Raw genomic sequence first — 25,592 nt, 5'->3', positions numbered from 1 at the left:
GACAGGATAATCACAGTACGCGTATCACAAGGTGGTTCTGAAGACTGATGTTAATACTTTAAAGCATCTGCAGTGGGACTGACAGCAGCACCAAGTCCACGCTCGCTGTTACCAGCAGGCGTTCATCATCCCGCCCTCCCTCATTGTTTCCCTCCAGGGCCGGCTCCAGAGCTTTCCTGCCAGACGCAGGTGTTCAGGTCACTTCCTGACTAAAAGCCAGCCGCCTTGATGATGGTGTCAGACCCTTAGCTGGGCATTCAAGGCTCCCTCACGGCCCTCTCACATCCCCACATGCCTCGGACACAAGCGCACACGCCTTGTCATTTTCCAGCCACGCTTTGTGCCCACGGCCCTGCCTGCAGTGGGAATCTCTCTCTGGTGACGGGGATAACGTGGGCGTACCCAATCTGAATCCGGCACGTCACCTACTTTACCTCATTGGTTCCCACAACAATCCCATGAGGTAGGTCCTCTTTTCGCCTGTTTCCTGGAAGCTCGGTGATTCTCAAGAGGGAACAGCTAGCTGTGGAGCCAGAATTTCAGTCCAGGTGTGGCCGTTCCCAAAGTCCATGTGGTTCTAGTTAATTCACACAAACCTCTCATGAGTAGATGACATTCCAAAGGAAAAAAGGACCTGACGTCTCCGAGATGGGAAAGGATGGCAGGAGGGTGTATGTCAGCATCTCCCCAGGGCAGAACACATCTGGGGGCATCTGCAATGTCTGTTTTGCTAAGCATGAGTGCGTTTCCACAATTCCCTCTCCAGCAGGTGATGCATTAGGGTTGGTCCCAAGAGCACATCGTGTCAGCTGTGAGGGGAGGTGAACTGGGGCAGGGCCGGTGTAGTGGCAGCTGGCTGGCGTTGTCAGGGTTTCCCATTCCCTGCACGTCCCCCTTCAGCTTTGCCACTGCGGGCCCAGCACGGGGACTCTGCACCGAAGGGTGCCTGCCCTTCTGTAGGTCTGCCACGTCCTCGGGGTCGGCAGTGGGATCTGCCCTTCCTCCCTGGCTCCTCACCTCCTGTCTATCCTCTGCTGACTCGGTCCCAGTGCCAGCTGCACGGTACGGACTTAAAAAGGCCTCTGACCCCCGCCTCATGAGCTTCCACGATCACAGGAGGCCTACAGTAACCCTGGTGTGTCACTCGGTGTCCTGTCCCAGGATCCATCCCTAACCAGCAAGGAGAATGAATTCAGCAGATGTTAAATGAATAGTTAAATAAATGTTTTGGCATTTTACAGCTTTAAATATTAGAACTTAAACTAAAAGTGATCTTATTTTTTCCAACCTTTCCTAAAGGATAAATTATTAATGTATTTTGCAACATATTCTCTAAAGGTGCCCTATTGAGAGGTGACAGCGTGCTGGCAGCCCTTGCAGCCCCTCGCTCACTCTTGGCGCCTCCTCGGCCTTGGCACCCACTTGGGCCATGCTTGAGAATCCCTTCAGCCTCCTCGCTGCACTGTGGGAGCCCCTCTCTGGGCTGGCCAAGGCTGGAGCCGGCTCCCTCTGCTTGCAGAGAGGTGTGGAGGGAGAGGTGCAGATGGGAACTCGGGCTATGGAGGGCGCTGGTGGGCCAGCACGAGTTCCGGGTGGGCATGGGCTCCGCCCGCCCCGGGCAGTGAGGGGCTTATCACCCGGGCCAGCAGCTGTGGAAAGTGCGCTAGGTCCCCCAGCAGTGCGGACGCCAGCACTGCGCTCAAATTCTGGCTGGGCCTCAGCTGCCTCCCCGCAGGGCAGGGCAGGGCTCTGGACCTGCAGCCTGCCTTGCCCGAGCCCCCCCCCCCAGCCCCCATGCGGTAGGCTCCCGCATGGCCCAAGCCTCCCGACGGGTGTCGCCCCCTGCTCTGTGTGGCCCAGTCCCATGGACGGCCCAAGGGCTGAGGAGTGCAAGCGCCGCACAGGCCTGGTGGGGAACTCTGCCTGCGGCCCTAGGGCAGGACCTACTGGGTGAAGCCAGCTGGGCTCCTTTGTCTACTAGGAACTTTGAGAACCTTTATGTCTAGCTGGAGGATTGTATATGCACCAATCAGCACTCTATGTCTACCTCAGGGTTTATGGATGCACCAATCAGCACTCTGTATCTAGCTAATCTGGTGGGGACTTGGTGAACTTTTATGTCCAGCTGGAGGATTGTAAACGCACCAATCAGCACCCTGTATCTAGCTCAAGGTTTGTAAATGCACCAATCAGCACCCTGTTAAAATGGACCAATCAGCTCTCTGTAAAATGGACCAATCAACTCTCTGTAAAATAGACCAATCAGATCTCTGTAAAATGGACCAATCAGCAGGATGTGGGTGGGGTCAGATAAGGGAATAAAAGCAGACTGCCCCAGTCATCGGCAACAACTCAGTTGGCTGTTCTGCGGAAGTGTGGTGGAGGTGTTCTTTTTTTGGGGACCCAAGTTGGCATTATGAGTTGTAATAGTTATGGGGAGGATCTGCAACTTCGTTTTTTAAGGTAGCAAAACCAGAAACCCACCGGAGAGAGAACAAACTCCGAGCTGGTCTGAACGAACATCAGGAGGAACAAACTCTAGACACACCATTTTTAAGAACTGTAACACTCACCCAGAGGGTTTGTGGCTTTATTCATAAAGTCAGTGAGATCAAGAACTCAATTTTGGACACTATGGTCACAGCGTTTTAAAGTAATACAGATGGCTCTCAGTGGAGTGATATTACATCTATGTTAGATTTGTTGGTGGTCAAAGGGTTGCGACTCAAAGGGTTGTTCTGATGGTGGTTTTAGTTTAGGCTATTGTAACTGCACATGGTGGTTCTTCAGAAAGTGATGAGGGAAGGCGAGGACGCTGGCACGTGTTGGATGTGCGTCCACCATGGACTTACGCCTCTGTACCCCCGTGGCACTGGGTTACTGGGAAATGGTGCAATCGCTGGCTGAGTGGTAATAGCTCTTGTCAAGAAATGGAAGCTAGTATGTCCAACTGAAAAAGTCAAGAAAACAAAAGCAGGTGCAGAATTGCGATCTGAGAGATTTTAAATATCTTATTTCGTTAAATTTTGTTTTGTACAGATGAAGTGTTTATACGTTGCCTAGGCTCGTCCCGAACTGCGGGGCTCAAGGAATCCTGATTCCCCCAGTCTGCCATACCAGTCCACCCTTGTCTCCACCTCCAGAAGTGCTGGGATTAGAGGCATGATGCGCTGCCCCTGCTGCAGTCTGAAATTAATGCCTATGTCAAGTTGAAGGACTGCTCAAAATGTTGGAGAAGTTGGAGACTGAATGTCCCTACGCTACAAGCAGAGGTCTAATTAGATCTTCCAAACGTCAGACAACCAAGTGAAGTTACCTACCCGTTTGACTGAATCTAGCTTTCGAAATCTTTCTGGTAAGTTATCCTTTAGCACTGCTATCCAGGATTCGTTTTTCGGTGGGGGCCAGGAGGAGATAGTTATCTGTCCAGTAGCAGATAACTGAAGAATAGGCCGAGGGTCCTGAATTTGCAGTCTGGTTTCCAGAGACACAGACCCTGGGGTCAGCCTTGGCCCTAAATCCTGGCTCTGTGACCAGCTGTTTGATCTGGAGGGATTTACTCACCCTCTGTGTAGTCTGTTTCCCTTCGTCAGGTGGAGGCTTGAGGTGTCTGTATGGGGTTAGTGCAGACCAGGCTGAACACTCAGCCTTGCTGTGCTTTCCTTATGGCAGCTACATCACAGCAGTTTCCTTGTGTCACAAACGAAATCACACCTTGTTTACATCCATCTTCAATCTTTTGAATCTTTTTAGGTAGACTAAGTCTAGCTTTTCAGGGTCTCCCAATAGTATATGTTTCAGACCTTTATCCAATTGTGAGCCCCAATGCAATATCCAAAGCCCTTGCGGAAGAACACACACAGAGCGATGGTACTCATTCATGCCATATGTATAATATTTTGGATAAAATGGTAAAACAAGTAAAAGACATAAAATCGTAATATTCTCTAATATAACAGACCAGCAAGATTTGTACATCTATTTTGAAACAACTATCTTTTGACATTAAAAATGATTCCAGGAATTTTTGAGTTTCATTTTCCTTCACATTGTTACAATCACTTTCACTCTTGTGTAATTTCTACACTGTTGCGGTTCACAGCAGGTGTGTTTCACGGGAAATGCAGACAAACCATTCTGGCTGGTGAGGGGGGCTGTGGGAAGCTCACAGCCCCTCCTTGGACAGCCACATTGCTCCCCCAGAACCGTCAAAGGAGGCCCGCCCATGAGGCTGAGAGTCTGGGACATTTCCAAGGGGTGGGTGCTCCTGTTTTCTCCAGGAGGAATCCTAACTTCTGGGCAGATGCCTGGCTCTGGCCAAGAATCTGGTCCAGGAACATTATGATCTCAGTCCCTGCTGGCCTAACGCTAGGATCCTCCCAGCTGGGGAACCTCCCAGGCAGCAGTGGGGGAGAGTTCCACATGGTTTCTGATGCCTTGGCCCGTCCCTAGTTCACAGCCTTGATGATGAGAGAGAGAACAGGAATTTGGCCTCGGGCCACTGTTTGTTTGTATCTAGGGTATCCCACACTAGGTCGGGGATCTTTCAACCACTCAGAACCACCTCAGAACCTCAATGTTCTCAGTTATAAAATGGGGAAGACTCCCAGGTATGAAGAGGCATCAACAGTGGGATGTGTAGATTTAGTGTTGAGTAGGCGCTGCCTAGTCAATGGTGGTTAGCGTCGCTTGGAAGATGGGACGGGTGCAGGGTCACCGGTTGGTGGGGCATACAGGAAGGTGTGCTGGGGCCCTGGGGCAGCATAAGGCTTTCCCTGCCTGGAGTGGTGACAAGAACACACGCAGCCACACAGCATGCAATGGAATGAAACCAACCAAGCAGTGTGCGGTACCTTTTATTTAGTCAGTCTTCATTGAAATGTGTGCTTTTGAAATCACTAAATGTGAACTTTTCAGAATTCAATTCTCACAGTATTTACAGTGAACTTTGTGCGAACAAATCTGTGAGCTTCCTACTCCGCTTTTCACATTAATAACTTACAAATTCAGATCACAACAAACCCCAGACCCTAGTTTTCTGTTTGAAAGGTACTGAGCTGAGATAATGGGTTGCTAGGAAAGAGCTAATGCAAGCCCAAAGGAAATAAAATGTTTTCTTTATCAGAAAACAACAACAACAAGGCCTTACTCTCCAAAGGAAAACATTCATCCCACAATGTTGTGGAACAATATTAAGCAACCAAATACATTTCCAATGGTTATTTCACCTTCATTTTTTATACTTACACTCATCTCTTTTAAATAAGCAAAACCAGAAAGGTGAAATTTGAAGGGACTCTGAACTGTTAGGGAATGTTATAAAAATAATGTGACATTAGTGACTAAAGAGTGCGGGTCATCAGGCTGCCGGCCGGCCTCCTGCAAAGGCACTGGTCAGGCCACAGCTGCCAAAGCGGGGAGATGCGCCAGGCCCCACATCCTCTGCCTCGGGGTCCACGCCAGGCAAGAAAGAGACACACACCTGGGCCTAGCCAAGGGTGGTGCCCTGCCAGGTAATTCTTCAGGTACAAAATCTACAAAGGGGATCAGTCCTGGAGAACACATTTCTCTTCCCGTCTCTAGACACAGAAACACCTGACTGAAGAGAACGTACACAACACTCAAGTATCGTAAAAAGGGAGGGTTCCTGCAGAAGGCAACGACGCATGATTTAGAAACTGAAGTATAAAAAGTACAGATCAACAATTGTGCCTTTCATGTCTTGTAAAGTATCGCTTTAAACTCCCGTTTCAGATGCTTGATGGCTGAAACGAAACCACGGCCTTTTAAAATATTTTTCATTCCATGCCTCTTTATAAGGAAGATGAATTAATACCTCAATCATTCTGGTTGCAAGAGACTATTCAGGACCAAAGCTGTATAGGTTTTCTATGTGTTCACTAAAGACTGTGATGGGCAATTACAGAATGACAGCTTATTAGAAAACTGAAAACAATTTATTGATGGATCTGAGAATTTTTTCACACATGAATCATTTCTCCTTCCGATGGTTATGTCCTCCTGTTGATAAAAGTTCCTCACTGAGACTCCCTGGACCCATGGTTTGTGCCTGCTGGGCGTTCCACTATGGTGATTCCTACTCTAAAATACACTTACAGCAGAAAGCATTCACCCATGATGATTATGAAGGAAATATTCTGTCCCTCACTCACTCTCTGGAAGTCAATATGGAACAGCTGTGACTCTATCCAGAGCCAGGTGTTCGCAGTTCTCCAGCAAGCAGGTCACACCCTGCGGGTCCCCTATTCCCCATGACCCTTGTTGATCCATCCTGTTCCTGCTCAGTTGCTCCCCTGCTCACCTGGACTGCGGGAGGCATGGGCGAGGCCACGCTGAGGAGTTGGGATGAAATGCAGGACGGGGAGGGGGAGGGGAGACTGAGCTGAGAGGGAGCACTGGATTCTGGGAGGTATGGATGCACTGATTACAGTCCAAAAACATTGGCAGCAACGAAGGACATGCAATGACTGAAAACATTAATGTTACCTTCTGGGATCTCTCAGTGCCCTGAGCGATCTGTGTGTCTACCTACAGACGGGCAAAGCACTTTTGCACCCTGGCCCCATTCCCAGTTCTCTCCTGAGAACTCAGTCCTCCTTGAAGACTTGGTGATGCCTGTCATTTGAGCTCCCATTTAGTGGCTCATGGTGCCCAGGGGCTCACGTCTGCAAGTTAAAATAGTTTTTATCAACACCTAATACAATGGCTCTGATTTCACATAAATAATCACAGACTTGATTAAAATGAATATATTATTCTAGGTTAATTTTTTTCCATTCAAATGTTTATATTCCATCTACCCAGAACAATTACAAGAGAAAAAAATAGGCACCTCCAAAGTCTTCCCAAGAATGATGGCTTTCTGACATATCACATTGTACAAACTGGACAAATGAGACGAATGACTGTGACAGGGGCTAGGGAGCTCTTCAAGGGGCTGTTTTCTTCAAGTCTCGAATCTGTTTAATCAAGTAGTTCTTCTCGTCAGCGAACTGCTCATCATCCGCCCTTTCTTTTTGAAAGCTGCTCAGAAACTCAATGAGTTTGGGCTGATTCTTTAACAGAATCTCCACAATAGGCTGTGTTTTGTGAGGACTGGCCACAAACACCTGAAACAAAAAGAAACAAATACTTAGGACAGAAGTGCAAGCCAGGGACCTCAGCCACCCTACAGCAGCGCAGGCCAGGGACCTCAGCCACCCTACAGCAGCGCAGGCCAGGGACCTCAGCCACCCTGCAGCAGCGCAGGCCAGGGACCTCAGCCACCCTGCAGCAGCAGCGCAGGCCAGGGACCTCAGCCACCCTGCAGCAGCAGCGCAGGCCAGGGACCTCAGCCACCCTGCAGCAGCAGCGCAGGCCAGGGACCTCAGCCACCCTGCAGCAGCAGCGCAGGCCAGGGACCTCAGCCACCCTGCAGCAGCAGCGCAGGCCAGGGACCTCAGCCACCCTGCAGCAGCAGCGCAGGCCAGGGACCTCAGCCACCCTGCAGCAGCAGCGCAGGCCAGGGACCTCAGCCACCCTGCAGCAGCAGCGCAGGCCAGGGACCTCAGCCACCCTGCAGCAGCAGCGCAGGCCAGGGACCTCAGCCACCCTGCAGCAGCAGCGCAGGCCAGGGACCTCAGCCACCCTGCAGCAGCAGCGCAGGCCAGGGACCTCAGCCACCCTGCAGCAGCAGCGCAGGCCAGGGACCTCAGCCACCCTGCAGCAGCAGCGCAGGCCAGGGACCTCAGCCACCCTGCAGCAGCAGCGCAGGCCAGGGACCTCAGCCACCCTGCAGCAGCAGCGCAGGCCAGGGACCTCAGCCACCCTGCAGCAGCAGCGCAGGCCAGGGACCTCAGCCACCCTGCAGCAGCAGCGCAGGCCAGGGACCTCAGCCACCCTGCAGCAGCAGCGCAGGCCAGGGACCTCAGCCACCCTGCAGCAGCGCAGGCCAGGGACCTCAGCCACCCTGCAGCAGCGCAGGCCAGGGACCTCAGCCACACTACTCGTGTTTCATGCGTGACTGATATTATTAATGTATAGAAGCCCCTGACTCTAATTTTTAGTGAGGGTGATCCATACAGTCACGCACCACATAACGTTTCAGTCAATGACAGACCATGTGTATGACTGGAGTCCCATAGCACCATAATGGAGCTGAAAAATTCCCATTGCCTTGTGATGTCATAGGTCAACGCATTTACTCATGTGTCTGGTGATGCTGGTGTAAACAAACCTACTGCCTGGCCAGTCACATAAAATTCAAGCCCATGCAATTATGCACAGTGCATAATACTTGATAATCAACAACAATGGTACTGGTTTATGTATTTACTATACTATACGTCTAATCATTATTTTAGAGTATACGCCTTCTATTTATTAAACAAAAAGTTAACTATAAAACAGCCTCAGGCAGGTCCCGCAGGAGGTATCCAGAAGAAGGCACTGTTATCGTAGGAGGTGACAGTTCCATGGGTGTTACGGCCCCTGCAGACCTTCCAGGGGGACAAGATGTGGAGGTGGAAGCAGTGATACTGATGATCCTGACCCTGCGTAGGCCAAGGCTAATGTGAGGGTTTACGTCTTAAGTTTTTAACAAAGAAGTTTAAAAAGTAAAAAATAGAAAACTTTAAACATAGAAAAAGCATATAGAATAAGGATATAAAGAAAGAAAATGTTTTTGTACAGCTGTATAACTTGTTTGTTTTAAGCTGTATTATTGCGAAAGAGTCAAAAAGTTCTAAAAAATTAAAAAATAAACTTTTTATAAAAGTAAAAAGTTACAGTAAGCTAAGGTTATTTTCATTTATTTATTTTTTGAGACAAGGTCTCACTCTATTGCCCAGGCTGAAGTGCAGTGGCACCATCACAGCTCACTGCAGCCTGGAACTCCTGGGCTCAAGCGATCCTCCCTCCTCAGCCTCCCCAGTAGCTAGGACTACAAGTGCATGCCACTGCACCTGGCTAATTTAAAAAGTTTTTTGTAGAGATAGGTCTATGATTGCCAAGGCTGATCTCGAATTCCTGGTCTCCATCCTTCCACCTTGGCCTCCTAAAGCCGTGGGATTACAGGCATGAGCCACCATGCCTGGCCCTAAGGTTAACTTATTATTAAAACAAGAAAAATTTTAAAAAATCAATGTAGTGTAGTCTAAGCAGTGTTTATGAAGTCTACAGTAGTGTACAGTAATGTTCTAGGCCTTCACATTCACTCACCATTCACTCCCTGACTTCCCCAGAGCAACTGCCAGTCCTGTAAGCTCCATTTATGGTAAGTTCCCTATACAGGTGTACCACTTTTTCTCTTTTATGCCATATTGTTACTGTGTCTTTTCTATGCTTAGCTACCCAAATACCATTGTGTTATAATTGCCTGCAATATTCAGTACAGTAACATGCTGTACAGGTTTGTGCTCTAGGCACAATAGCCCACACTATATAGCCCAGGTGCATGGCAGGCTCCATCATCCAGGTCTGTGTAAATGCACTCTGTGATGTTCCCGCACAGACAACATCGCCTAGTGAGTGTGTTTCTCAGAATGACTCCCCGCGGTTAAGCGCCACAGGCCTGCACTTCACCTTTCCTATCGCTCTCCTTAGTCACTAGCTAGGAGCACGTGGGAGCTATCTATGAACATTTCATACTTTGTTTTACTTTTAAATATTTGTTCTTAACTATAAAATCTTTCAAACAGAAAACAGCATAACAAATCCAGTATACTCACCTCACAAATTGAATAGATTTTGCCATTGTGCCTCAAGTGTCTCTTTTTAAACAAATAAAACATTACAGATGGAACCAAACCCTCACCTTCCACCTTTCCCCTCCCACCTCTAGCAGTGTGCTACCATCTCTGGGCACGTTTTAATCCTTACCTTCCTACTACACAGATATTTAAACATAAACAACATATAGTACGAGTGAGCTTATGGTTTTTAAACATTATTTTTTGAACACATAATATCATTACCTAGTTCAACATTCAAAAAGGACAAATGTGAATAGTCCTCCTCTCACCTTCCCTCCCTGGAGGTCACCAGTGTCACTGTTTGTCACGTATGTGAAGCTTTAAAAATTACAACTGCTGGGCTGGGCACGGTGGCTCACGCCTGTAATCCCAGCACTTTGGGAGGCTGAGGTGGGTGGATCACCAGGTCAGGAGATCGAGATCATCCTGGCTAACACGGTGAAACCCCGTCTCTACTAAAAATACAAAAAATGTGCTGGGAGTGATGGCGGGCACCTGTAGTCCCAGCCACTGAGAAGGCTGAGGCAGGAGAATGGCATGAACCCGGGAGGTGGAGCTTGCAGTAAGCCGAGATTGCGCCACTGCACTCCAGCCTGGGCGACAGAGCGAGACTCCGTCTCAAACAAACAAACAAAAAATTACAACTGCCCAGGTCCTACCTCCCAGAGATGCCAACTCAGCAGGTCTGTGGTGGATGTCTGGCATTCTGTATTTCTATGAAGTTCCACAGAGATTCTTTTGTGGACTCCTGGTGGAAACCATGATCTGATGTTGACTGGTGCACTATTTTGTAACAGACACCCTCCTTAGTTACTGCTACATACATGACTAAATGACCAGAATGCAGATCAAAGTGTCTCTGAGCCCTACAGAGCTCTCTGGTGTGATGGTCTGCCCTCCTGCCTCTGCCTGGCACCCCCTCTGCCCGCCCATCCCTGTCCCATAGCTGTGCCGTGCCCAACTCTACAAGGAACATACTACGAAAGGGCTTAGTTATGGGGCAGTGGGGATTATATGGCTAAGCCCTTAAGGTTCCTCCACCCTAGCAACTGTGGGGAAGGAGAAAACTACCCTAGGATGTTGAGTACCAGTGCGGGGAATACAAGGCTGTGAGGCTCCCATCCCAGGAGGTGGCGATGACATTACATTTCTGGGTTTGAAGCAGGAAGGTTCGTGGTGTGGGCGGCATGAGAGCTAGTCCATGAGTCAGGCAGAGTATGTTTACACGGGGTGGTAAGAGCAGCATTCCAGGAATACTGAATTGTCCCACTGCAGGCTCTGAGGTGTGCAGGACAGGACGTGGGAGCAACAGTAAGAATGAGTAAGGGAACGTGGGAGCTAAGGTGGCGCCGGCTCTGGAACCTGGGTTCAAATTCCACCTCTCCTACATGTCAGCGCGTGTCCACCAGCCAAGTTTTGTTATCTAGAAATAAAAAGACCTCTGCCTGTCTGGGTGGAGAGAATGTGCTGGAGAACATCAGCAGCGTCAGCACAACGAAGTCTCTGAAAGCCTTCTGTTGTCACTGTATGTGGGGACTCATACTTGCTGGAGGCAAAGGGCCTGAACTGAATTCAAGGACTCGCCGCTGCCCCATCACCCTAATTCTGGTCAACTGTACACACGACCATGGGTGGCCAGTTCATAGCCCTCCCAGCTGGTTGTCTTCATTCATGGGGCTGTTTCACACCGATCGAACACTTAACCCTCACAACAGCCCTGAAGTATAAGAGCTGTTATCCTCATCTGTTAATAAGGAAACAGGCTGAGTCATGTTAATAAACTTGACCGCATAGTATTATGGTTAACAGTGCAGACTCAGAAGCACACAGCCTGGGCCCAAATCCCAGCACCACCTCTGATTAGCTGTATGATCCTACAAAACTTTACCTCTCTGTACTTCAGTTTCTTCATCTGAAAAATGGGGATGATGACAGTACCTGAGTGCCACTAGGTAACAGTAAGGCTTAATGAGAACAGTATATGTATTCTACTCCATGCATTCAAATGGTACATGGCATACAGCATGCACCATTCAAATGCATGGAGTAGAATATATACACTGTTGCAAAATTGCTTTGCCAGGCTCACAGAGCTAGCAATGGCTGAAGCTGAGATTAATCCCAGGATGCTTCTTCTGAGAACTGATGAAATGTGATATTTTGCCAGGTGAGGTTAAGAACTAGAAATCAAAGCCCACAAATCTGATACTCAGTTCATTTGGCCAATTGAGTTCTGAAATTGTTCATAAATATGATATATAAATTCTTCATGTTTCTGTTCTTTCCATGAAAGGTCATGGACTCAACCGAAGCAGCAAGCGCTAAGGAATACAGAGCCCCCTCTGGGAACACTGCATATCCCTGTGGTCACGAGTGGCTCATGATGAGACAGTTTCTTGGCAGCCCACATGGCTTACTTACAGTGAGCCCACCCCTCAGCCAGGCCAAGGGACCCATAATAGGGAAGGAAAAGGGTTTCCTAAGCTTCCACTTGGTGGATCTACGGTCATGGGGTGACAAGGAGGAACTGACCTTTGACCTTCTGGGTTATAAAGTATCCTAGGCTCCTCTTAAACAACCAATGGGAAATAGAAATCACAAAGAAAATTATAAAACACTTTGAGACAAATGAAAACAAAAACAAAATATATCAAAACTTAAAACACCAAAAGCAGTGCTCAAGGGGAAATTTATAGCTATAAATGCCTACATTAAAAAAGAAAGATCTGAACCGGGTGCAGTAGCTCACACCTGTAATCCAGCACTGTGGGAGGCCGAGGTGGGCAGATCACGAGGTCAGGAGTTGGAGACCAGCCTGACCAACATGGTGAAACCCTCTCTCTACTAAAAATACAAAAATTAGCTGGGCGTGATGGCGTGCATCTGTAATCCCAGCTACTCAGGAGGCTGAGGCAGGAGAATGGTTTGAACCCAGGAGGCGGAGGTTGCAGTGAGCTAAGATCGTGCCATCGTACTCCAGCCTGGGCAACAGAGCAAGTCTCCATCTCAAAAAAGAAAAAAGAAAAGAAAGATCTCAGGTTAGTAACTTAGCTTTATAGCTTAAGGAACTAAGAAGAGAAGAACAAACTAAACCAAAGCAGCATAAGGAAGGAAATAATAAAAATTAGAGCAGAGATAAACAAAACAGAGAACAGGAAAATGACAGAATCAATGAAACCAAAAGTTGGTTCTTCGAAAAAAATCAATAAAATGTATAAACCTTTAGCTAGAGTGACTAAGAAAAGAGAGAAGATTCAAATGCTACATGAAAGTAGGAACATTACTAATGGCCTTATAGAAATAAAAGAGGATTATGAGAGACTGCTATGAACAATTATATGCCAACAAATTAGATAACCTAGATGATGACATGGCCAAATTCCTAGAAAGACTATCCAACTGACTCAAGAAGAAATAGAGAATCTGCAGACCTCTGAAAAGAGATCAAGTCAGTCATCAAAAACTTCCAACAAAAAAAAGACCAGGACCAGATGACTTCACTAGTAAATTCTACCTAACATTTAAAGAATAATTAACACAAATCTCTCTCAAATTCTTCTGAAAACTATAAGAGATGGGAACACTTCCTAACTTATTCTGTAAGGCCAGTATTACCCAAATACCAAAGTCAGAGAAGAACAACACAAAAAAACTACATACCAGTATTCTTTATGAATAAAAATGCAAAAAATTCTCAACAAAATAACTAGCAAACCAAGTCCAGGAGTATATTAAATGGATTCTATACCATGACCACGTGGGATTTATTCCCCGGAAATACAAGGGTGGTTCAACATAAGAAAATCAATCAATGTACTGGGTTAAACTGTGTTCCCCAAAAAGATATGTTCAAGTCCTAATTCTCAGTATCTATGAATGTGATTTTATTTGGGAATACAGACTTTCTTTACAGATGTACTCAAGATAACATGAAGTCAATACTGGCTTAGGGTAGGTTCTACTCCAATGACTGGTGAACTTTGGACACAGAGACGCTTAGGGATATAGAGAAGAACGCCATGTGAAAATGGAAACAGAGATGCTTCTATAAGCCAGGGAGCACCAAGGACCTCTGGCAACCACCAGAAGCTGGAAGAGAAGCAAGGAAGATTTTCCTTGAGAGTCTCCAAAAGAAACTAATGTTGCCAACACCTTGATTTTGGACTTCTGGCCTCCAGAACTGTGTTTTCTGTTGTTTTAAGGCATTTGGTCTGTGGTCCTTTGTTATGGCAGCCTAGAAAACTAATACAAGTGTACCGCATTAGCAGAATATAGGGAAACCACATGATCTTCTCAACTGATACAGAAAAAGAGTTTGATAAAATCCCCCACCTTTTCAGGACAAAAACACTCAACACAGAGGCTGGGTGCAGCAGCTCCTGCCTCTAAATCCAGCACTTTGGGAGGCTGAGGTGGGCGAATCTCCTGAGCCCAGATATTCAAGACCAGCCTGGGCAACATGGCGAAACCCCCTCTCTACAAAAAATACAAAAATTAGCCAGGTGCCTGCCGTAGTGCGCTGGCTAAGAGTTCCCGCTACTCGGGAAGCTGAGGTGGGAGGATCAATTGAGCCTGGGAGGTTGAGGCCACAGTGAGCTGTGATGGTGCCACCGCACTCCTGCCTGGGCAACAGAGTGAGATGCTGTCTCAAAAAGCAAGCAAACAAACAAACAAAAAACACTCAATCTAGGACATATGGATATTCACATGCAAAAGATGAAGCTGAGCCTTTATCTTACTCTAAATAAAAAGTAAAATCAATCAAAGACCTAAATATAAGAGCTAAAATTTCCACAGGAAAATACAGGGTAGATTTTCATCATGTTGGATTTGATAATGGTTTTTGAGATATGGCACCAAAAATGCAAGCAACAAAAGAAAAAACAGGTAAACTGAACTTCACCAAAATTGAAAACTTTTGTGTATCAAAGGATACTATCAAGAGAGTGAAAAAACACATAGAATGGGAGAAAATATTTGCAAATCATGTATCAGTTTGGTGTCTTGTGTCCAGGATATATAAAGAACTCTTACAACTTAACAACAACAACAACGACAAACCCATTCCAAAAAGGGGAAGAGAACTTGAACAGACATTTCTCCAAAAAAGATATACAAATGGCCAATAACGCACATTTTAAAAATCCTCAAAATAATTAGTTATTATGGAAATGCAAGTCAAAATCACAATGAGATACCACTTCACACCCACTAGGATGGCTGCAAAAACAAAATAAAACAAAACAAAACAAAAAAACAAAAAACAAAAAAACCCTGACAGTAACAAGTATTGCAAAGATGGACGGAGGTAAATTGAAACCCTGGGCCAGAAATGAAGACTCATGCCTGTAATCCCATCACTTGGGGAGGTTAAAGTGGGAGGATCACTTGAGCCCAGGAGTTGAAGTTCAAGACCAGCCTGAGCAACACAGCAAGACCCTGTCTCTACAAAAAATATAAAATATTAGTTGAGCATTGTGGTGCACATTGTAGTTCAGGAGGCTGACGCCGCAGGATTGCTTGAGCCTGAGAAGTTGAGGCTGCAGTGAGCCGTGATCACACCACTGCATACCAGCCTGAGTGACAGAGGGAGACTGTGTCTCAAAAAAAAAAAAAAGAAAAAAGAAAAAAAAAGAAATTATTGCTGCTGGGAATATAAAATGACACAGCCTCTGTGGAAAATTGGCTGTTCCTCAATAAGTTCAACAATGAATTACCATATTACTGAGCAACTCCCTTCCTAAAAATGGAATACATTGTTCAAACAAAATCTTGTGTAGTAGTGTTCATAGCAGCACTATTTACAATAACCAAAAGGTGCAAAAAACCCAAATGTCCATCAACTGATGAATGGATAAACAAATTTGTGGTATACCCATTCAATGGAATATTATTTGGCCATTTAAAAGAATGAAGTACTGGGCTGGGCGTAGTGGCTCACACCTGTAATCCCAGCGTTCTGAGAGGTCAAGGCAGGTGGATCACTTGAGGTGAGGAGTTCATGATCAGCCTAGCCAACATAGTGAAACCCCATCTCTACTAAAAACACAAAAATTGGCTGGGTGTGGTGGCAAATGCCTGTAATCCCAGCTACTCGGGAGGCTGAGGCAGAAGAATCCCTTGAACCTGGGAGGTGGAGTTTGCAGTGAGCCAAGATTGCACCACTGTGCTCCAGCCTGGTGACCCAGCGAGACCCTGTCTCAAAAAAGTAAAAATAAAAAAAGAATAAAAGAATGAAGTGCTGATGGATCATGCTACAACATGGATGTAGGCCACACACTGTATGATTCCATTAATATAAGATATCCAGAATAGGCAGATTCATGGAGCCAGAAAGCAGATCAATGATCACCAGGGGATGGGGGTGATGGCCAATGGGGTGTAACTGCTTACTGAGTACAGGGTTTCCTTTTGGGATGATGAAATGTTCTGGAACTAGATACTGGCGATAGTTGTACAACATCATAAATGCACTAACTGTTACTGAATTATACACTTGAAAATGGTTAATGCTGAATTTTATGTTATGTGAATTTTACCACAACAAACTAAAATTGTTACTTATATTAAAAAAAAGGGGGGGGGGACTCCAGGCCTGTTTATACAAACTGCCTGACGTTTATGTAATACCTTTCAGAAATGCGTGGCTGCTCTGGTTAGCATTTGTTTACAAATGAGTTACTGTGAAGTTTTAGCTAAAAATTGCCTGGCATTTTGTGGTGACTACATAAATAACTCATGACAGTCTTTCTAAAAAAAAAAAATTAACTATAATAGACAAACTGATGTTGCAAACCAAAATAAATGTAAAATGTACTGGAATTTGCAGACAGGCGTCACTGGTTCAATTCCACTGAATTCATCCACTGTACCATAAACCTAAGGAAAATGCTAAGTTTGTGCCCCATTTTTAAATTTTTTCTTGTTTTTATTTTTTATGGCTTCTGAACCCTGCCGCCTCTAAAGGTAGTTGCTGATTGGAGTCAGCTAATGCAAGAGTGCCTGATTCCCTTGGGGCAGCCGGGACACTGGTCAAGCCCTGAGATGAACCCACTGATGATAAGAAACACACTTCTAATTCATAGATAGAGGGAACCAAGTCTTTTGAATATTATGTCCATGATAGAATTTTTTTTGGTTGTCTTTGTTGCCCCATCTTACACACATATCCATTAATTTCATTCAAATTCTATTTTTTTAATGTAATTTTCAAACCACCCCCAAACAAATGAAACTACCCAGGACTTCTCCTTTTAGAATGCCACCTTATTGCCTGTAACCCTTAGTTTACATAACATGCCTGAGAGATGTGATTTATGGAGTTCTCAGGCATGGTGAGAAGAAGGCAAATATCATGACCACAACTCAAATATTTTTAGTTTAGAAGACTGAAAATATTGCGCTCTCCATTTTAAAACTGAATGCATTGCATGGAAAATAAAATATCTACATCTTACACACATACCCATTAATTTCATTCAAATTCTATTTTGCCAACAGGGATTGAGCCAGACAAGGTATGGGGAAGTTAGCCTTCTGTGGTGCTGACCTCACGCCTTTGATGTGTGCTGCAAGCCTGGCATGCTCTGTATATGCTCCTGTTACAGTTACGTGGAAGTTACTCCAAGCAAAATCCCACCCTGTCGAAGTGTCAAATAAGGCAACCATATCCTTATTCATGTGACTACACATCTGAGTAATAATTTAGAATATTTTGACACAATACTTGCTAGTACTGATCAGAGACAATTAACTTTTTCCTGTTTAAGAAAGGACTTGATCCTTAAATCTGCAAGCTGGTTGGGTGTCTATGAGCATCACTGGGCCCACAACAGAATTAGACTGGACCCTACTGCACATCAAGGGAGGAAGAAAAACCCTGGGAAGGAAGTGAGGGTGGTGGAGGCCAGCAGCCTGGAAGTACAGGATGCTCTAAAAACCTCTAGAATCCTATGAAATCCTCCTCCTCACTGCCACCATTCTTACCATCACTCTAATTACACAAGTTATACATGTGGAAAACTAGGGAAATAAAGAAAAGCACAAAAAAGAAAGTAAAAAACTCACTAACATAATTCCTCCACCCAGAGATAACCACTGTGAATACCTGGTGTATGTATGTGCAGCATTTTTTCCCGTGCACATCGCTATTTGTAGAAATATTTTAAATAAAACTGGGCTTGCATTCTGTACATAATACGTTGTAACCTGCTTTTTCCTTAATAATATGTATTTAATGCTTGTAGATTCTTCTTACATTACATGAGATGATTGCCATTTAAAAATATACATATCATCTGCTGAATCCTTGCTATGCACTGGGCATTGTGCTACACAGTTTATACGAATAGTATTCTTTTATCCTGACCACAACTCTGGGAGGAAGATACGATTTTTCCCTAATCTCCAGGTGAGGCTGAGAGAAGTTAAAGCAGCATCCCTGATTACTAAACTGTGTGTGCAGTGTGCACCTTCCGGGCAGTGCTGGGTGGTTCCGCCAGTGACTGCTGGACAGTACGGCTGCAGCTCCGCCCTCTCCATGTGTGGCAGTGACAGACTATTTGGTTCAAATGTTCTTAACTACTTATCTAAAGGTAGGGGTAAAGAGGGGAAAAGGGGCTTGGGGTCAAGCTATAATCACGTTTCTCATCTTTAAAACTGTTAAGTAAACTAGTGGACCAAAGAAATGGGAACCTGTTTTTTGCCCTCTTTCCAAAGTTTTTTCAGCATTTTAATGTTGCCTTTAGACAGCCAAATACAAGGTGGATGTCTGGACACTTCCTTAGAGTCACAGAACACGTTGATTTGAATTGAAAAATTCAAGCCTGTAGGCAGTTTTGTAAAAGGAATATAGCATAGTGATTACCTATATCTCACTGGGGTTTTTTAAAGGTTTTTTTAAAAACAGCTTTATTGAGATATAATTCACAGACTATATAGTTGATTCATTTAAAGTATACTTTTTAATGTTTTATAGTATACTCACATAGTTGTGCAATCATCACCAGAATCAATTTTAGAACATTTTTATCATCCCAAAAAGAAACCCTATACCCATGAGCAGTCACCGGTCCCGCCCCCGCGCCGCAACATGCTCCCAGCTCTAGGCAACATGAATCTATTTTCTGCCCTAGAGCTTTGCCTTATTCTAGACATTCATATAAATGGAATCATAACATACGTGGTTTCTATGACTAGCTTCTTTCATGTAGCACAGTGTTTTTAAGGTTAACCCATGTTGTAGCATGTTATGAATGCCACATCCTTTTTGTGGCCAAAATTGGATCGGGTTTTGAAAATATTCAATGAGTATGTCCTTGCAAAGTGTTTAGCAGAGCCTCTGGCCCACAGCAACTGCTTGTTACAGTTGCTTCTTCCTTCAACATGAAATCACTGCAGTGCCACATACAGCAGTAACCACTTTCCCAAATATTTACTGTTATGCAGATGTAAGTTATTAGGATTCATATTTAAACCCAATAGCTCATTTTAACTATTTTGGGTAAAATATTTTATCCTCCACCCAAAGAAAGAGTATACTAGTATTTCCTCTAATAATACTGTAAAAATTCATACTTCTAATATACTTTATCACAGTCAATTGTAGAAAGAATAGACTCTTGTCACTGGGAGGGACCTCAGGAACTTAGCTAACTCATCCTTCCACTTCAGACATAACCCACTGGTAATTCTTGGCAAACAAGAATGGATTCCTATTAGATCCCCTGAAAAGGTGATTCCATAACCATCCTCAATGACCTATTCCAGTGTCTACAACTCCCATTCTCAGGGAATTGGTTTTACTTATAGTCACTCTCCACAGCCTACTGAGATTGCTGCTGTTGGCTTGCATTATGATATTCTATGAGACGTGTGCTCTGCCCTCAAGTACCACTGTTAAATTTCTCTGTCAGTCTTCTTTTTTGGTGCGTGTTTTTAAATCTTTCCACATAGGTCTTGTTTTCCAAATAGCTCAATCATCTCTGTGGCTTCTCTCTGCTGAGCCTCTCTGTATTCTCTATACGCTCCTTCAGGTAAGCACCTCAGAGGAACTGTGGAGTCTTTCCTAGGATCCTTAAGCAAAAGTTATTTATCTGACGACATGGCCAACCTCAAGATTCCCAGAGCTGTCAATATAAACTTAATCCCAGTGAAATCTGACTCGAGTTGAAAAGAATACTGGGTTTGTGCATCAGGGGCCTTCACTCTGCTATCACTTGCTCACCCTGGATTTTTCTGCTCTTTGTGCTATCACTTTCTCAATTATTTTAGTTCCTTCCCAGGTCTGTGATACTGTACTTTTCATCACTGAGCTTTTAGCTGCTTATTCCTGGTTTCATCTACAATGGACAAATACTACAGCCATTCAGAATCCTTCCTGGAGGCCTTCAGCTCCATCGGCAGGTCCAGCGAGTGTGATGAGCACACACACTGCTGACCTCATTCTCCAAGCCTCAGAAGGAAATGTGGACCGGGACTTTCCAGGGGAAGCCGCCTGCACAAAACATAGATTCCAGACCTACACATTCTCACTTTCTGAATGGAATATGCCAAGAAGGAAAGATCTAAATATATTCTCAAGTCAGAATAGTTCTATTTAACTTGATGATGCTTGTCAAACATTTTGTCAGAAACATTTTTTTAAAAGACACTATATTACTACCCAGGACTCTGCTCTTGTCCGAATATTTGAAAACTGAACCAGTTTAGCATTACCAGATTTAGTAAACAGAAAGAGAGGATGCCCTATTAAATTCTATTTCAGACGAACAATGAGTAATTTTTTTAATGTAAGTATGTTCCGTGTAGTGCTATACATTGTCCATCTCAAATTCAAATTGAACAGGGCATCTTGCATTTTATCTGGCAATCCTTCTCTGGTTCAGAGGCACAGAGGCTCTCAGTTTCCTTCCTTTAAGAACATACATATTGGCTGGGTGCGGTGGCTCATGTCTGTAATCCCAGCACTTTGGGAGGCTGAGGGAGGCAGATCACTCGAGGTCAGGAATCTACTTGGTGAAATCCCATCTCTACTAAAAATACAAAAAAAAAAAAGCCAGGCATGGTGGTGGGCGCCTATAATCCCAGCTACTTGGGAGGCTGAGCCAGGAGAATCACTTGAACCCGGGAGGCAGAGGTTGCAGTGAACTGAGATCACACCACTGCACTCTAGTCTGGGTGACAGAGCGAGACTGTGTCTTAAATAAAAAATAAATAAATAAAAATAAAAACAGTTCTAAAAAAAGGACATACATATTAATTTACTTACTCAGACATTACTTAAATAATTACTATGGGCCAAAAACCCTTCTAGCTGTTAGGAGATAGAGCAGAGAAAGAACAAGTCAGAGGAAAATTCCTGCTCGCAAAGAGCTTCTACGAAATAGAAAGGTATAGCAAAGAGGCCCTTTGCCATTTCGAATTTACCAGCCTCGGTTCCCCACATGTAAGTGGAGCTATGTAGAAGAAAGAACATGGGATTTGGAAGCAGAAGACAGCCTTGTCTGTGAGAGCTCAGGCTTGTCACTTAATCTCTCAGGCAGTTTCCTCGCCAGTGAAACAGGGACATCACACCTGCCTGACTTCATAGCTGGGGTGAGGATCATATGGAATTTTGTCAGGGAAAGTGCTCTGTACAAAATGTTAAAATGTTGTTAACATGGTTAATGCAATTGCTTTCATATTTTGGAAGTCAAATCTTTGGAATCTACAAATTTCATATAATTGTGGAAGTTACATAGGAAACTAGACATTTATCCCAAAATTATATGGAAAAGCAACTTAAAATTTTTTTTATTCTAGGTAATATTCACAAACATTCGTTTTCTTTACATACTACTGCAAAAATATTTCGTAAAGTAGGTAACATTATAAATATTCAGTAGCAGGATTATCAAAGCCGTAAGTAATACATTTATATACTTGTTTGATGACGTTGCTAAAGTTTGCCAGAAATACCCATTGCAAACCTTTCTATAAACAAATATGGAGTTGATTGTTTTATGAATTTTTAAAGAAAGTATTTTTAAAATAGAAAGGAGAAGTGAGGCCTTAATTATGACTTTTTACATTTTCTCCTTGGCTTCTTTGTTAAATATGCAAAAGGGCAAAATAAGATCAAATGAGGATACAATAAAGCTGAATGTTCGACACCGTTTAAAAGTAGTTGGTGAGACATTAAGTCAGAAGTTGGTACACTTTTCAATATAGTGTTACAATTTTAGGGGAAATTAGCATTATTAAACTACTTCATAGCCAATTCCTAAATTCAGTTGGTCTCAACTGCTTTCTCCATGAGTAGAGTTAGATTTGGTATGCCATGACCACAGTAGTTTGGTGTGCTAGAAAGTGGGTCCTTAGGTCAGGCGTCGTGGCTCACGCCTGTAATCCCAGCACTTTGGGAGGCCGAGGCAGGTGGATCACCTGAGGTTGGGAGTTTGAGACCAGCCTGGCCAACATGGCAAAACCGTGTCTCTACTAAAAATACAAAAATTAGCCAGGCGTGGTGGCGCATGCCTGTAATCCCAGCTACTTGGGAGGCTGAGACAGGAGAATCACTTGAACGTGGGAGGTGGAGGTTGCAGTGAGCCGAGATCACGCCATTGCACTCCAGCCTGGGCCACAAGAGTGAGCCTCCATCTCAAAAAATAAATAAATAAATAATAATAAAAAATAAAAAAGAAAGTGGGTCCTTAAGGAAGTGAGTAATTCATGGTTAGTCCTTCACTAAATTAATCTGTAATTTTGTTTATTTCCAGTAAGACCACACGGAAACTATTCTCATTCTTGTTCTACATACTTTTTTGGCTGAACTGTCAACCTGACTTTTATATTCTGGAATAAGCTGGGGACAGAACTTCTTGTTTTCAAGGGAATAGCTATTATAGCCAACTGCTAGGATCTGAGTGACAGACTAGTGCCATATTTGGCACTGGCCATGCCTGAGTTCCAGCAGCTCTGAGAGAGCAAATGACACAGACCATTTTCTGCCACCTTACATGGTTTGGTGGGAAGGGGCAACATGGCCCTTTGGTATCTAGGTTAAAAGGGAAAGGAAAGGGAGAAGATTATCTCATAATGGGTCCCTCAATCCATACTGGGCATATCTCTGGAGAGTCAGGACCTGAGACAAAAGTCTCATGACCTAGTATCTTAGAATTAGAAGTCTAACACTTTCATTTTGCAAGTGAAAAAACGGATCCAGATGGATTTGCCCAAAGCGGCTGCTGGCAACTGAGACAGAACAAAGACCCTGCTCTCTTGACCTCCGTCGGGGCTTTCCCACCACACTATCCAGCTCACCAATAGTAGGAAGCACGTGTTGAACCTATTAGCAAGCTAATGAGAATCAGCTGTTAATAATCCAGTAAAGACATTTTCAGGACTGGGTTCCACATTCTTCGCACCCTACGAAAGGTGCTTTGGGGAAAAAAACCTATTAATTAAATGATGTGAAAATAATCCTAGGACTTAGCTGTTACTTTTTTCTAAATAACAAAATAGTTTTGGCAAGTAAACAATGTAGTTCATACTTCAGTGGAAGGAACATAGCCGGGGTACGGGGCAGGCCAAGTTACACACATACAAGTAAACAAGTGGTCAACTATTTTTAAACGTACTCACCCTGTCCAATGATTAGGTGACCCAAATTCTGATCTTCTCAGAGGATGGAAATAGGTTATTTTTATTTTGCAACCCACTGATTCCTTCTACTATATATAATACTGCATTTTTGAACAAAATTATATGAAGTTTATTCTCATTTAAACTTCTGTGGGAGCTGAATGACATGATACACAGCCTTCTTCAGTTCCTTCAGTCCAAGGGTCTTGAGAGGGCCTACCGTTTTATAATCTGTAGGCATTTTCCAGGCCTATAGCACTCTATTTTTATTTCATTCATTTTTTTGAAACTTTTTATGAAATAATTCTAACACACAGAAGAGTACAGGAATAACATATCTGACTTCATATTCCCACTATTGGCTCTATCAAAATCTAATATTTTTTGCCATACTTGCCTTCAGATTTTTTTTTTTTAATAAAACATTACAGGTATAATTGAAGGCTATTGGATACTCCTGTATGATATTGCTTATTCTCTCCCCTACTCCTTCTCCTGAGATGACCCCCTATCCTGAATTTGGCATTTGTCTTTCCCATGCAGTTTGTTTGTTTGTTTGTTTGTTTGTTTGTTTGTTTGAGACAGAGTCTCGCTCAGTCGCCCAGGCTGGAGTGCAATGGCACAATCTCGGCTTACTGCAACCTCTGCCTCCCAGGTTCAAGTGACAATCCTGCCCTAGCCCCACTGAGTATCTGGGACTACAGGCATGTGCCACTACACCTGACTACTTTTTGTGTTTTCAGTAGGGACTGGGTTTTGCCATGTTGGCCAGGCTGGTCTCAAACTCCTGGCCTCAAGTGATCCACCCACCTCCGCCTCCCAAAGTTCTGGGATTACAGCCATGAGCCACCGTGCCCGGCTTCCATGCATATTTTTGGACTCTAACTGCACATATATGAATCCACACTTAGTGTTCTTTTGCATGCTTTTAAACTTTAAATAAATGACATATTTAAATATTTGGTCATTCCAGTCAACAAAATGTTTCTAAGATTAGGCAAAGCAATCCACATAAATCTATTTATTTTAACCCATTATTATGCACTATTGTATGTGTGTAGCACAATTTATTTTCGCAGTCTCCCCTTGGTGCCCATGTATGGCTTTTCCCATTTTAAACAATGTTGCAATAAACATCTTTATACAGTAAGTCCTTAATTAAGGTGGATAAGTTCTTAGAAACTGTAACTTTAAGGAAAGCAACAGAGGAGGCAAACAATTTTTCCCCCATCAAGCTTACAACAAAACATTGTTATTCGAGGACTTGCTGTAATGTACACGGTTTTGTTTAAAGTCCACTTCCAAGCACCTATCAACGATTTTAAGAGAGGACTTACTGTACATGACTCCTTATGCACGCATCCAAGAGTGTCTCCAAGAAACTGCCTAAAAATGGATTTCAGAGTTGAAGGGTATCCATAGCTTCAAGAGTTTATTTTGCTAAACTGTTCTCCAAAGTGATTATACCAATTTACATAGTGTATGACAGTTTCCACTGCTGTCCAATCCTACAAAAATCTGATATTGTTGGATATTTTTGCCAATATGAAGAACATCAAGTGGTATCTCATTGATATTTTAATGGCCATTTCCACAATTACAAGTAAGAAGAACACCTATTTATTTGCCAATCAGGTTTCCTCATCTGTAAACTACCAACTTGTATCTTTTGTCTATTTTTCTGTTATTTGTCTTTTTCTTTTTCTTTTTTTTTTTTTTTTGAGATGGAGTCTCGCTCTGTCGCCCAGGCTGGAGTACAGTGACCAGATCTCAGCTCACTGCAAGCTCCGCCTCCCGGGTTCACGCCATTCTCCTGCCTCAGCCTCCCGAGTAGCTGGGACTACAGGCGCCCGCCACCTCGCCCGGCTAGTTTTTTGTATTTTTAGTAGAGATGGGGTTTCACCATGTTAGCCAGGATGGTCTTGATCTCCTGACCTCGTGATCCGCCCATCTTGGCCTCCCAAAGTGCTGGGATTAAAGGCTTGAGCCACCGCGCCCGGCCTGTTATTTGTCTTTTTCTTAATGACCTGTCAGTTATATATGTCACATTCTATCCTGTCTTTTCACTTTATGACTTCTTTTTTGAACAGAAGTTTAAAATTTTAGTGTGGTCACATTTTTAAATATTTTCTATTATGGCTGGGTATGGTGGCTCATACCTATAATCCCAACACTAGGGAGGCCAAGGCAGGAGGATCACTTGAGGCCAGGAGTTTG

General features: G+C 44.1%; 1 protein-coding gene across 6 annotated transcripts in view; it reads right to left on the bottom strand.

The window, feature by feature from the left end:
- Positions 1-4,843: 4,843 nt before the first annotated feature.
- CAB39L (calcium binding protein 39 like) overlaps positions 4,844-25,592 on the bottom strand; it is a 136,802-nt gene continuing 116,053 nt past the window's right edge. For 5 of the 6 annotated variants that reach the window (XM_030922453.1, XM_030922451.1, XM_030922449.1 and 2 more), the window contains one exon: positions 6,756-7,130. In XM_030922453.1, coding sequence (XP_030778313.1) covers positions 6,951-7,130 — 180 coding nt within the window. In that variant the 3' untranslated portion in view covers positions 6,756-6,950. Of the gene's footprint in view, positions 7,131-25,592 lie in introns of all 6 variants that reach the window. The other variant, XM_010363840.2, reaches the window with a different exon arrangement.

Source organism: Rhinopithecus roxellana, chromosome 18 (genome assembly GCF_007565055.1).
Source record: "Rhinopithecus roxellana isolate Shanxi Qingling chromosome 18, ASM756505v1, whole genome shotgun sequence".
Taxonomy (NCBI): Eukaryota; Metazoa; Chordata; class Mammalia; order Primates; family Cercopithecidae; genus Rhinopithecus; species Rhinopithecus roxellana.
The sequence above is the reverse complement of the archived record's forward strand: the minus strand, read 5'-3'. Positions and strand labels throughout refer to the sequence as shown.